This window comes from Girardinichthys multiradiatus, chromosome 3, assembly GCF_021462225.1.
Source record: "Girardinichthys multiradiatus isolate DD_20200921_A chromosome 3, DD_fGirMul_XY1, whole genome shotgun sequence".
NCBI classification, from domain to species: domain Eukaryota; kingdom Metazoa; phylum Chordata; class Actinopteri; order Cyprinodontiformes; family Goodeidae; genus Girardinichthys; species Girardinichthys multiradiatus.
Genome location: NC_061796.1, coordinates 47839748 through 47853538, shown reverse-complemented (window position 1 = coordinate 47853538; position 13791 = coordinate 47839748). Strand labels below are relative to the sequence as shown.

Sequence of the window (13791 nt, the reverse complement as noted above, 5' to 3'; positions counted from 1 at the left end):
AACGGAGAAATGTCTCCTTAAATGTCCAGCCTACACAGACACACAAGGTTGTTTCCAAACTCTTAAAAATCTGTTTGCATGTTGAAAGTTGGTGCAAATGTAGCAGAAAATCTCCGTGTTGCTTTGGACAAGCCCTAAATCTTCTAAAGATTGTATCCAACACTGAGATTCACCACATGTAAATGAAACTGCAGCTGAAAGGGGTTTTTCTCATGGACCTTTCTGAAAGCTCCTGCAGAACAGTGAGGGTTGAGGTGGAGACCAGGAGGATGCTTTGATCCAGGCTGTCAGAGGCAGCTGTGATGTCTGGAGGTGTTAGTTTGAGCTGACCATAACAAATTTGATTGCTGACACTTCATCACTGTTTCACAAAGTTCCCTTTGTGAAACCAACAGGAAGGAATCAGAGAGCGTGACGACCATCGGAGTCAGCAGTTTCCTGACAGTTTGAACCAGTTCCTCTTCCTCAGATCGACCTCCTCTGACCCTGCTCTGATCTAAAGATCAGAAGTCCGATGAAGGGAGTGTGTTCTACAGTCTGACATGGAGATCCACATTATTAAACTGTAACCGGACCCCGGGGCGAGGTGACGCTACGGACTGACTGTGTGTGTGAGAGAGGGAGAACTTCTGTGTTATAAAGAAATGATACTAAACCCCCCCCCCACCGCTCCTTTAGCTGTAATTTTTGGGCACGTACCCACCAGACCTCCTTATGTCAAAGGTCACAGAAATAAAACCACATTAATATCAGAAAGGCAACTGTTACTGGCCTGAAGGTGGTCCAAGTTCAAACTATCTGTAGTCCATCATCACACAGAGAGAGGATGGTTGTTTTCAAGTGGAGAACATTTCAGACAGCGTTCCATCTTCAGCTGATGTTTAACTCACACTGGTTCTGACAACAAGACGATGATCCTGAGCTCCTACTTCCTGCACAAAAAATAAAACATCTGCACCATAACTGAAATAAATAAATACTGAAGTTTCTTCAGTATCTCCTGAAAGGGATGAAATTTTACCAGAGGAACTGTGCAGGAACCTTGGTTCAGGTCAGGATGCTGTTATGAGAAGGTGAAACTGACTTTACGTGTCTGCAGGGCTGCTGGCGTCGCCTCAGTCTGCTCCAGGAAACCTCGACAACAAAATCTGCGAGGGCCGAATCAACGGAGGCAGCAGGGAGAACAGCACGTTGGACTTTAACAGGGTAACAAGCTCTCACATCTTTTAGCTCCAAGAAATTTAAACAGGCTGATTCTGGGAAGTGGTCTCAAAAATAACTGCAAAGCTTCATCATCCACCAGGAATCTGGTCTGAAAGACCACCAGGTCAACAGATATGTCAAAGAAGACAGTCCCACACGGGGACCACCATCTGGTCCAAGGCCTGGTTCATATAGGTCTGTGCTGACGCCGGTCCTTGTAGGTCTCGGCCCACGCCGGTCCTTGTAGGTCTCGGCCCACGCCGGTCCTTGTACAGGTCCTTCTCAAAATATTAGCATATTGTGATAAAGTTAATTATTTTCCATAATGTCATGATGAAAATTTAACATTCATATATTTTAGATTCATTGCACATTAACTGAAATATTTCAGGTCTTTTATTGTCATAATACGGATGATTTTGACATACAGCTCATGAAAACCCAAAATTCCTATCTCACAAAATTAGCATATCATTAAAAGGGTCTCTAAACGAGCTATGAACCTAATCATCTGAATCAACGAGTTAACTCTAAACACCTGCAAAAGATTCCTGAGGCCTTTAAAACTCACAGTCTGGTTCATCACTCAAAACCCCAATCATGGGTAAGACTGCCGACCTGACTGCTGTCCAGAAGGCCACTATTGACACCCTCAAGCAAGAGGGTAAGACACAGAAAGACATTTCTGAACGAATAGGCTGTTCCCAGAGTGCTGTATCAAGGCACCTCAGTGGGAAGTCTGTGGGAAGGAAAAAGTGTGGCAGAAAACGCTGCACAACGAGAAGAGGTGACCGGACCCTGAGGAAGATTGTGGAGAAGGGCCGATTCCAGACCTTGGGGGACCTGCGGAAGCAGTGGACTGAGTCTGGAGTAGAAACATCCAGAGCCACCGTGCACAGGCGTGTGCAGGAAATGGGCTACAGGTGCCGCATTCCCCAGGTCAAGCCACTTTTGAACCAGAAACAGCGGCAGAAGCGCCTGACCTGGGCTACAGAGAAGCAGCACTGGACTGTTGCTCAGTGGTCCAAAGTACTTTTTTCGGATGAAAGCAAATTCTGCATGTCATTCGGAAATCAAGGTGCCAGAGTCTGGAGGAAGACTGGGGAGAAGGAAATGCCAAAATGCCAGAAGTCCAGTGTCAAGTACCCACAGTCAGTGATGGTCTGGGGTGCTGTGTCAGCTGCTGGTGTTGGTCCACTGTGTTTTATCAAGAGCAGGGTCAATGCAGCTAGCTATCAGGAGATTTTGGAGCACTTCATGCTTCCATCTGCTGAAAAGCTTTATGGAGATGAAGATTTCATTTTTCAGCACGACCTGGCACCTGCTCACAGTGCCAAAACCACTGGTAAATGGTTTACTGACCATGGTATCACTGTGCTCAATTGGCCTGCCAACTCTCCTGACCTGAACCCCATAGAGAATCTGTGGGATATTGTGAAGAGAACGTTGAGAGACTCAAGACCCAACACTCTGGATGAGCTAAAGGCTGCTATCGAAGCATCCTGGGCCTCCATAAGACCTCAGCAGTGCCACAGGCTGATTGCCTCCATGCCACGCTGCATTGAAGCAGTCATTTCTGCAAAAGGATTCCCGACCAAGTATTGAGTGCATAACTGTACATGATTATTTGAAGGTTGACATTTTTTGTATTAAAAACACTTTTCTTTTATTGGTCGGATGAAATATGCTAATTTTGTGAGATAGGAATTTTGGGTTTTCATGAGCTGTATGCCAAAATCATCCGTATTAAGACAATAAAAGACCTGAAATATTTCAGTTAGTGTGCAATGAATCTAAAATATATGAATGTTAAATTTTCATCATTACATTATGGAAAATAATGAACTTTATCACAATATGCTAATATTTTGAGAAGGACCTGTAGGTCTCTGCCCACGCCACGCCGGTCCCTGTAGGTCTCTGCCCACGCCACGCCGGTCCCTGTAGGTCTCTGCCCACGCCACGCCGGTCCCTGTAGGTCTCTGCCCACGCCACGCCGGTCCCTGTAGGTCTCTGCCCACGCCGGTCCCTGTAGGTCTCTGCCCACGCCGGTCCCTGTAGGTCTCGGCCCACGCCGGTCCCTGTAGGTCTCTGCCCACGCCGGTCCCTGTAGGTCTCTGCCCACGCCGGTCCCTGTAGGTCTCTGCCCACGGCGGTCCCTGTAGGTCTCGGCCTACGCCGGTCCCTGTAGGTCTCTGCCCACGCCGGTCCCTGTAGGTCTCTGCCCACGCCGGTCCTTGTAGGTCTCTGCCCACGCCGGTCCCTGTAGGTCTCGGCCCACGGCGGTCCCTGTAGGTCTCTGCCCACGGCGGTCCTTGTAGGTCTCGGCCCACGCCGGTCCCTGTAGGTCTCTGCCCACGGCGGTCCCTGTAGGTCTCTGCCCACGGCGGTCCTTGTAGGTCTCGGCCCACGCCGGTCCCTGTAGGTCTCTGCCCACGCCGGTCCTTGTAGGTCTCTGCCCACGCCGGTCCCTGTAGGTCTCGGCCCACGCCACGCCGGTCCTTGTAGGTCTCGGCCCACGCCGGTCCCTGTAGGTCTCTGCCCACGCCACGCCGGTCCTTGTAGGTCTCGGCCCACGCCGGTCCCTGTAGGTCTCTGCCCACGCCACGCCGGTCCTAGTAGGTCTCTGCCCATGCCGGTCCCTGTAGGTCTCTGCCCACGCCGGTCCTTGTAGGTCTCTGCCCACGCCGGTCCCTGTAGGTCTCGGCCCACGCCACGCCGGTCCTTGTAGGTCTCGGCCCACGCCGGTCCCTGTAGGTCTCTGCCCACGCCACGCCGGTCCCTGTAGGTCTCGGCCCACGCCGGTCCCTGTAGGTCTCTGCCCACGCCACGCCGGTCCTAGTAGGTCTCTGCCCATGCCGGTCCCTGTAGGTCTCTGCCCACGCCGGTCCCTGTAGGTCTCGGCCCACGCCACGCCGGTCCTTGTAGGTCTCGGCCCACGCCGGTCCCTGTAGGTCTCTGCCCACGCCACGCCGGTCCCTGTAGGTCTCGGCCCACGCCGGTCCCTGTAGGTCTCTGCCCACGCCACGCCGGTCCTAGTAGGTCTCTGCCCATGCCGGTCCCTGTAGGTCTCTGCCCACGCCGGTCCTTGTAGGTCCCGGTCCTTGTAGGTCTTGGGCCACACTGGTTCTTCTAGGTTTTGGTCCATGCAGACAGTTCCGAACCAAATCTGAACGGTAACTGAATTGGATCTTTTTAGCTCTGCTGGGTTCATGCTGGGTTGAGGCTTATTGCCCTGCAGCTTCTAGACATATTGTAGGTTTTCACATGAAAAGCTCGTGGTCCTGAGGTCCAGCCAGTGAATAAAACATGATAAACTAACAGCCGTGGTTTACTTTGTATAGACCACTGACACTTTTCTTTCCCAACTGAATCTGAGCTGGTTGTATGCTTCACTGAAACTGGGTAGTTCTCCATATCCACCCATAAAATGTTCTGAAGCCTAAGCTCTCATTGTTCAGACTCCTAAAAAAGGGATCAGAATAAGTGGGTCAGGTAAAGTCCAGCTTCCTGTGACCCGTTTAAACTTTGAATGATGGTTCTGATGGAAAGAATGGTTGAGATATGGAGCTGAGTTTTATGTTTTTTGTTGCCTGGCTGAACATGAAGACAGAATCTAAAGGACCATAAGCAGAATCATAAATGGTCCTCTATAAAGGACCAGATCTTAAAGCATTGTCTACAGAAGATGTCTGGAAGAACTTCATTATTGTTTCTATGGTATCGCTGTTAATGTGACGGTCCAATGGGGAGGCAGGTCCTTACAGTGATTGTCCGATCAGAACCTGTGTTTGCTGCTGGCGGTATTGGGGAAGCCTGCAGTAAGTCGCCCATCAGTCAGCTGCCGTCGTCCAATCAGAGGCCTGTGTTTTGTGGTGGGGTTTTGTGATTGGCTGATGCTCGTGGATGGTTGGCTGTAACCATCAAATGTTCTGTAGAGTTGACCCAATCTGCCATCCTCTGAGCCCCAGAACTCCATCTGAAGCACATATTATTCCACCTCTGAAAGTAGTCCTTGACCAGTTCCTCCAGTCCGTTATATTTCATTACTAAAAATTACAAAAAATGATCATTTGTTTTTATTTTGTAAAATTTATTTCTTGGTTCAGGCTGAGAACTGAACAGACCGGAGTTCCTTGGTTTGGTTGGATGTCGGCTGGTTCTGAAGGCCACTCATAATCCTGGTTAGAAACAGGAAGAATGTAAAGGTAGAAACACAGAAATGTTTCAGATCCAGGTGTCTCAGTTCTGTTTCTGTGTTTCAGGTGGACATGAACTTCATGAAGAAGATCCCACCTGGAGCCGAAGCCTCTAACGTTCTAGTGGGAGAAGTGGACTTCCTGGAACATCCGATAATTGCCTTTGTCCGCCTCTCCCCGGCCGTGCTGCTGACGGGACTCACTGAGGTCCCCGTACCCACCAGGTGATCTCAGACACCTCCTGTCTGGAGCTCAGGTTCACGTACCCACCAGGTGATCTCAGACACCTCCTGTCTGGAGCTCAGGTTCACGTACCCACCAGGTGATCTCAGACACCTCCTGTCTGGAGCTCAGGTTCACGTACCCACCAGGTGATCTCAGACACCTCCTGTCTGGAGCTCAGGTTCACGTACCCACCAGGTGATCTCAGACACCTTCTGTCTGGAGCTCAGGTTCACGTACCCACCAGGTGATCTCAGACACCTCCTGTCTGGAGCTCAGGTTCACGTACCCACCAGGTGATCTCAGACACCTCCTGTCTGGAGCTCAGGTTCACGTACCCACCAGGTGATCTCAGACACCTCCTGTCTGGAGCTCAGGTTCACGTACCCACCAGGTGATCTCAGACACCTCCTGTCTGGAGCTCAGGTTCATGTACCCACCAGGTGATCTTAGACACCTTCTGTCTGGAGCTCAGGTTCACGTACCCACCAGGTGATCTCAGACACCTCCTGTCTGGAGCTCAGGTTCACGTACCCACCAGGTGATCTCAGACACCTCCTGTCTGGAGCTCAGGTTCACGTACCCACCAGGTGATCTTAGACACCTTCTGTCTGGAGCTCAGGTTCACGTACCCACCAGGTGATCTCAGACACCTCCTGTCTGGAGCTCAGGTTCACGTACCCACCAGGTGATCTCAGACACCTCCTGTCTGGAGCTCAGGTTCACGTACCCACCAGGTGATCTCAGACACCTCCTGTCTGGAGCTCAGGTTCACGTACCCACCAGGTGATCTCAGACACCTCCTGTCTGGAGCTCAGGTTCACGTACCCACCAGGTGATCTCAGACACCTCCTGTCTGGAGCTCAGGTTCATGTACCCACCAGGTGATCTTAGACACCTTCTGTCTGGAGCTCAGGTCCCCGTACCCACCAGGTGATCTCAGACACCTTCTGTCTGGAGCTCAGGTTCACGTACCCACCAGGTGATCTCAGACACCTCCTGTCTGGAGCTCAGGTTCACGTACCCACCAGGTGATCTCAGACACCTCCTGTCTGGAGCTCAGGTTCACGTACCCACCAGGTGATCTCAGACACCTCCTGTCTGGAACTCAGGTTCACGTACCCACCAGGTGATCTCAGACACCTCCTGTCTGGAGCTCAGGTTCACGTACCCACCAGGTGATCTCAGACACCTCCTGTCTGGAGCTCAGGTTCACGTACCCACCAGGTGATCTCAGACACCTCCTGTCTGGAGCTCAGGTTCACGTACCCACCAGGTGATCTCAGACACCTTGACGCTGGATTTTGCAGAACTCGACAAGATGTTCGTCTGAACCTTCTCTAACTTGCTGTGCTCATCACAGAGAACTTGGATGTTCTTAAGTTTTGGCTAAAACCTTCTTCTCTGAAGATCAGAGTTTGAGCAGGTTCTGAGGGAACAGTGATATTTTTTTTCACGGTTCTGAAACACTTAACTGGACCAAAGGTCCTGAACGTTGACCTTGTGATTCTGTAACCTCAGAAGGAGATGGTACCTGAGGTTCAGCTGGGCAGGATGAGGAGCTCTGTTCATCCTGTGGTTCCTGTGGTCCGACGGAGGCTGGAGATGACTGGTATCAGAGAAATGATAGATGACTTCTCCAGCTTTTCTAGGTTTTCTTATCTTACTAGAACCATGGTTTGGTTCCTATGATGACCTCTGGTCCACATTAAACCAAAACGGTTGGAGGCAAACCACAGGAACAGGTGTCCACAGCTAGGTTTAAAGCTGGTGCTGGTACCAGAAGCAATGAGACATCAGCAGGTCTGCTTAAAAACAAAATCCATCAAGTCCTGAACGGTCTCGTTGGGTCTTTTTGTTTCTGTCAGGTTTCTGTTCCTTCTGCTCGGTCCGTTTGGAAAAGGCCTGCAGTACCATGAGATCGGACGCTCCATCGCCACGCTGATGACTGACGAGGTGAGCTGAAGAAACGCAGATCTGAGGACACCAGTGATCAGACTCCGGTTTGGACTCAGAGGATCCTGTGGGTTTATTTCAACCTACGAGGATCCGAACAGAGAAACGTTTTTTTAAATTCTGTTCTGTCGCAGATCTTCCACGATGTGGCCTACAAGGCAAAGGACCGGAACGACCTGCTGTCTGGCATCGACGAGTTCCTGGATCAGGTCACCGTGCTGCCTCCAGGTGAATGGGATCCCAGCATCCGCATCGAGCCTCCGAAGAACGTCCCATCTCAGGTGAGAACGCCGCTGTGATGTCACAGGACGGAAACGTGTCCAGCACCGTGTTTTCATGATGACCCCTCGGTGTCTGCAGGAGAAGAGGAAGATGCCAGTGCTGCCGAATGGCTCCGCCCACTGCTCAGAAGCAGCGAAGGAGATGGAGCATCACACGGGTCCGGAGCTGCAGAGGACGGGCAGGTCTGTGTGTGTGTCGCTCAGATTGTTGACACTCTGAGGGAAGGTGAGGTGACGGTGAAATCCTCCAACAGGATCTTTGGAGGCTTGGTGAAGGACGTCCGGAGAAAAGCTCCGTTCTACTGGAGCGACATCAAAGACGCGCTGAGTCTGCAATGTTTGGCCTCCATCCTCTTCCTGTACTGTGCCTGCATGTCACCTGTCATCACCTTCGGAGGTCTGCTGGGAGAAGCTACCAAAGGAAACATAGTAAGAACCAGAAGGTCTCTGATCAGGTGATCGATGAAGAGCATGAAGCATTCAGCTCGTTGGAATAGAGAATAAATGTGCTGCTGGAGAAGATGTTTGATAGAAAACATCTTCTCTATTTCCTTGTACAGCAGTGGAACCCACATTGACTTGTTCCTATTAGAACTTAACCTGGGGTCAATGTTTTCTTGACAACTAAATCAGTATGTGAAAAACTAAGTACACCCTCGCTGCCTTCAGAATTTAAGAAGGTAAACATCAGTAAGCTGCTCTGATCAGATGCATTATTTCTGGAGTGAACACCTCAGTTAAACCAGGAGTTACCAGGAGCACAACGCCAGGGTGGAAAGACATCAGCAAAGACCTCAGAGCCGCAGCTGCTGTCCATCAATCTGGGAAGGGTTATAAGGTCACCTCCAAACCATCTGAAGTCCATCGGTCTACAAAGATTATTCCTAAGAGGAAACATCTCAGACAGCTGCTCCTCTTCTCAGGAGTGGACATCCCAGCAGATTCAGCCCAAGGTCAGAGCGTGAAGATCAGAGAAATGACCAAAAACCCAAGAGCTCCACCTCAGGCTCTACAGACCTCAGTTAGTAGGTTAAAGGTCATGACACTGAAGGAGAATGGCTGTTTGAAAGGAGAAAGCCTCTTCTCTCTAAAAACAAGATGGCTGCAGGACTTATGTTAGCAAACTGCATCTGAATGAAGGACAGGACTTCTGGGAAAATGTCCTCTGGACAGATGAGACCAAAGTGGAGATGTTTGACCACAATGGACAGAACCATGATGGAGGAAACCAAACAAAGCAGATCAGCCCAAACACCTCAAACATCAAACCGATGGTGGAGGAATGATTATATTGGACCTGGGACTCTACCAAAGTCTAATGTGTTTATCTGTCCAACAGCTGAAGTTTGGTCCAAACTGGGCCATCATCTGAGCAATGATCCAAAACACAGCAGCTATGAGGTTCCACAAGCTACTGAAGAAGGTTCTATTATTTGTGGATCAGGGGGTGTACTTAGTTTTTCCCTCAGCATTTTGTGGTAGTTTTAATAACGCCGTGGTGTAACATGTTCTGTGTGAGGCTGAACCTTCTGGACCTTTTGGACGGGTTCAGGTTTGTCTTTCCTCTCCGTTTCTGCTAGAGTGCCATCGAGTCTCTGTTTGGGGCGTCCATGACGGGCGTGGCCTTCTCCCTGTTCTCCGGTCAGCCTCTCACCATCCTGGGCAGCACGGGTCCAGTTCTGGTGTTCGAGAAGATCCTCTTCAAGTTCTGCTGGTGAGTCCACACATGAGATCTGAATCTGTTCCTGAGCAGAACTCTGAAATGAGCTGCTATTTGGGTCAGAGTATGAGCAGCTCTAGGTTCTGATGGTGCTGGACTGTTGGGTGCAGGACCTCTTCATCGTGTCGCAGCTCCCCCTGCAGGCCGCAGTGGAAGGCGCAGGTGTTGGCATCAAAATGCAATCCGCATCATCCTGTGTGACCCGGTTTAGTTTGTTGTTTGGTTAAATAAGAGCTGCAGACCCAAACGGGTCGCAGATTATCAGGACTTTCAGGATTGAATTCCTTTTCAACATTTGTTTTCTCGAGCTTTTGGAGACGTTGTGTTATTAATCTTTTAGTCTGGGAATCAGAAGGTGTTTCGTAACCCTTCCATAAAGTCCTTGTTTGTTAGCCTGCAGCTGCTCAGAGTCAGAAATAAAAGGTACGGACGCTGCACCGATCCGTCTGTTGTGGTGAAGAGAGAGCTGAACCGAAAGTCAGCTTCCACTGGGACGGCCCAGGAGACGCTGGAGGAACTCTCGGCTGGCCTGGGAGCGCCTCGGGTTTCTCCTAGAGGAGCTGGAGGAGGTGTCTGGGGAGGAGGAAGTCTGTGTGTCTTTGCTGAGACTGCTGCCCCCACAACCCGGTTCCAGATGAGCAGAAAACAACGATGAGAACATTTAAATAGTTCCGTTATTATTAGCCTGTATGGCAGGTTCTGATGGGGAGATTCATTTGGTGTGGTTCTGATGGTTCTGAAGGACTTCATCCTGTGATACATCAATGAACACCTGTTGAGGTCATCTAAGAATGAGGGCAGATGTGTGATGGTCATCTGAAGGTTTGTTTTAAATGTTCATCCATTTCCTGTCTGAAACTAGCTGGGTGGTAATGTTCTGTTTAAATGACCCCTGACCCCTCTGCCCCCCCACCCATCCTCAGTGACTACCAGCTGTCCTACCTGTCCCTGAGGACCAGCATTGGGCTGTGGACCGCCTTCCTCTGCATCCTTCTGGTCGCCACCGACGCCAGCTCTCTGGTGTGCTACATCACCCGCTTCACCGAGGAGGCCTTCGCCTCCCTCATCTGCGTCATCTTCATCTACGAGGCACTGGCCAAGCTGGTCCACCTGGGGGAGCTGTACCCCATCAACATGCACGACGAGCTGGAGAACCTCACCTTCTACACGTAAGGAAGCTTTTTAGACGCTGGGGTTCTGTCAGAAAGCTGAGTGGCTGCCCTGCGGGTCTCAGTCAAGCAGAATGAAAAAAAAAAAATGAGTTCACCACCAAGTCCTGCTCCTAAAACTCCTGATCCAGCTCATCTTGCTTCCTGTTTTCCTTCCTAAGATCCAGGTGTTTCTGGAATCTTTGTAATTGGTCTGGATCAGCAGTTCTCCAGTTTGTCTGTCAGAGGTTTTCTTTGGACTTTGGTTGCTTCTCTGTAGTCTCCTTCTCAAGTAAAGCGGTGCAACTTAAGAACCGAGCTGGGTCGGGTTGTTAAAGTTTCTAGTTTGTGTATTTTTCTGTTAAATCAGTTGTGAAGCTTGTGTGTCTGTTTCAGGTGTCGGTGTTCTCCTCCTGCCAACACCTCAGCTGAGGTCGAGCAGATCTGGAGCAGCAGGAACCTGACGTCGCCAAACATCGAGTGGGAGCAGCTGAGCGTAAAGGTCCGACACACAGAAACCTTCAACTACTTTCTATACTTTATTCAGTGGGTTCAGTAAGAGTGTCTGCTCAGGTCCAGGACCAGCAACACTGCATCAGACAGCAGCAAACATTTTCACTAGCGGTCCGTTTGGACTGTTGATCATCAACACTCAGACTTCTCCAGCTTGTGTCACAGCAGCATCTAGTGGAGGTCAGATGAACTGCAGCTCTGCCTGGAACTGTCCTCTTTTCTGTCCGTTTCTGCAGGAATGTCGGGAGTTTGAAGGAAACTTTATCGGCTCGGGATGCAGCCTCGATGGACCCTACGTCCCGGATGTCCTCTTCTGGTCCGTCATCCTCTTCTTCACCACCTTCTTCCTCTCCTCCTTCCTTAAACAGTTCAAGACCAAGAGATACTTCCCCACCAAGGTCTGTTTGATTCTTTTTGTACTGCAGACATACAGAAATGCAACCAAACACAAATGTTCTGATTGCTCCAGAACTTCATTAAAAACGTTGTCCACCTGTGAGCTCAGTAGCTCCCCCAGAAACATTTTTCAGCTTTCTGCAGCTACTCTTATTCACAGATGAAAGTTGCTGACATCTTTAAAATGTAAAGATCATCTTCAGTGATCCATCTTGGGTCCTGTTTCTGGCAGAGGTTCTGCTTGGATGAGCATCATATCTTCTAAACTTAGTCTGTCGTAATAACCTGAAAACATTAACTTCTTCATTCAGCGTTTCCATAGAAACCCTAGAAACTTTACAGGTGTCCTGTTACACTTTAAACATTTGGCATCGGGCTACGGCCTATACAAACGTTGTCGGACCTTTACTAGCCTGGAACTAGTTCTTCAGATGCTTAGGAACTGGAAACTCTGATCTTCTGCAGATTTTCTGCAGCAGTGAAACGTTTAGTGCTACAGCTTCAGTTTGATATTCCTTCACAGAGCTGGACACGATTTTTCATGCAGCCTGTTTCTGTCTGCAGGTGAGGTCGTCCATCAGTGACTTTGCTGTTTTCCTGACCATCATGATCATGGTGCTGCTGGACTATCTGGTGGGAGTTCCTTCTCCTAAACTGCACGTTCCAGACCGCTTCCAGGTGATCCGACCTTTTGCTTCCAGGTTGAATTTATCACCTCAGATAAAAATGTTCTGGTGTTTTCTTCAGTTTTGGTTCCTGAACCTTCAGACCGATCAGGACTTAAATTGGGTTCTAACTGCGTTCCTTATCACTGCAGCCCACCTCCAGCACTCGGGGTTGGCTGATATCTCCGATGGGCCCGAACCCCTGGTGGACCCTGCTGGCTGCTGCCATCCCTGCTTTGCTCTGCACCATCCTGATCTTCATGGACCAGCAGATCACTGCCATCATCATCAACAGAAAGGAGAACAAGCTGAAGGTGAGTGCAGACAGTCAGCAGCAAGCAGATGGCTGAAGCAATGGTTTTTATCTTCTGTGTTTGGGCTTCAGAAAGGTTGTGGGTACCACCTGGACCTGCTGGTTGTGGCCGTTATGCTGGGCGTGTGCTCCATCATGGGCCTGCCCTGGTTCGTGGCGGCCACCGTGCTCTCCATCTCCCACGTTAACAGTCTGAAGTTGGAGTCGGGCTGCTCTGCACCCGGCGAGCAGCCAAAGTTCCTGGGAATCAGGGAGCAGAGGGTCACGAGCTTCATGATCTTCGTCCTGATGGGCTGCTCCGTCTTCATGACGTCTGTGCTGAAGGTGGACATCTCACACACCTTAATGTTTTAATGAAGTTTGCTTTGAAGGAAAATGAAACATTTTCTCCTTTTCCTGCAGTTTATCCCGATGCCTGTCCTCTACGGAGTCTTCCTCTACATGGGCGTGTCCTCGCTCAAAGGCATCCAGGTCCGTCTCAGTCTGTCCATGTGTCCTCTGTGTCTTGAGGTTTGTCTCATGTCTGCAGGTTGACAGATGTTTGGGTTTTATCTGTGGATGCTAGGTCCTGTGCTTATTAACCTGATAATAACGTGTGTGTTAATGAGTAGTAATGGGAGGAGGCGTCCCAACAAGATGCTGCTGCATCATCTCATGAACATCCTCTCTGGCTGCTGTTCTTCAGGTTATTCAGAGCTAAACAGGAAGCACAGTCCTGTTTCTTTTTTTTTTTACATTTAACCGTTAAAAACAAAAGTGGTCTCATAAATTTCTCCAAAGCAGCAGGACAAACCTGAAGGTTTCATCTTCCTGTTCCTCAGGAGGTTTTTACAGCCGGAAAATGATGGTGATGTTCAAAGCTTCATCATCTGGAGTCGCGTTGCAGGTACTTGTTTATTCTCAAGTGAAACTCTTCTCCTCTCCGTCTCTCAGCTGTTTGACCGCATCAAACTGTTTGGCATGCCCGCCAAACACCAGCCGGACCTGATCTACCTGCGCTACGTCCCGCTGTGGAAGGTCCACGTCTTCACCCTGGTCCAGCTGTCCTGCCTCATCATCCTCTGGGCCATCAAGGTGTCGCCCGCCGCCGTCATCTTCCCTATGATGGTGAGCCCGTCTGGCGCTACATGTTTTGCTGTCCTGAACGCAGACGCTCACCTTCACCTCAACCTCCC

The 13791-nt window shown here is 50.1% G+C and overlaps 1 protein-coding gene across 3 annotated transcripts in view; it reads left to right on the top strand.

Moving 5' to 3' along the window:
* Window positions 1-13791, top strand: part of LOC124865288 (sodium bicarbonate cotransporter 3-like) — a 41650-nt gene that overhangs the window by 25979 nt on the left and 1880 nt on the right. For all 3 annotated transcript variants that reach the window (XM_047360266.1, XM_047360267.1, XM_047360265.1), the window contains exons 7-21: window positions 1100-1206; window positions 5469-5626; window positions 7493-7580; window positions 7715-7861; window positions 7941-8044; window positions 8116-8290; window positions 9442-9575; window positions 10505-10750; window positions 11126-11231; window positions 11479-11640; window positions 12203-12316; window positions 12456-12617; window positions 12689-12940; window positions 13019-13087; window positions 13550-13723. In XM_047360266.1, the coding sequence (XP_047216222.1) occupies window positions 1100-1206; window positions 5469-5626; window positions 7493-7580; window positions 7715-7861; window positions 7941-8044; window positions 8116-8290; window positions 9442-9575; window positions 10505-10750; window positions 11126-11231; window positions 11479-11640; window positions 12203-12316; window positions 12456-12617; window positions 12689-12940; window positions 13019-13087; window positions 13550-13723 (2198 nt within the window). The remainder of the gene's footprint in view (window positions 1-1099; window positions 1207-5468; window positions 5627-7492; window positions 7581-7714; window positions 7862-7940; window positions 8045-8115; window positions 8291-9441; window positions 9576-10504; window positions 10751-11125; window positions 11232-11478; window positions 11641-12202; window positions 12317-12455; window positions 12618-12688; window positions 12941-13018; window positions 13088-13549; window positions 13724-13791) is intronic.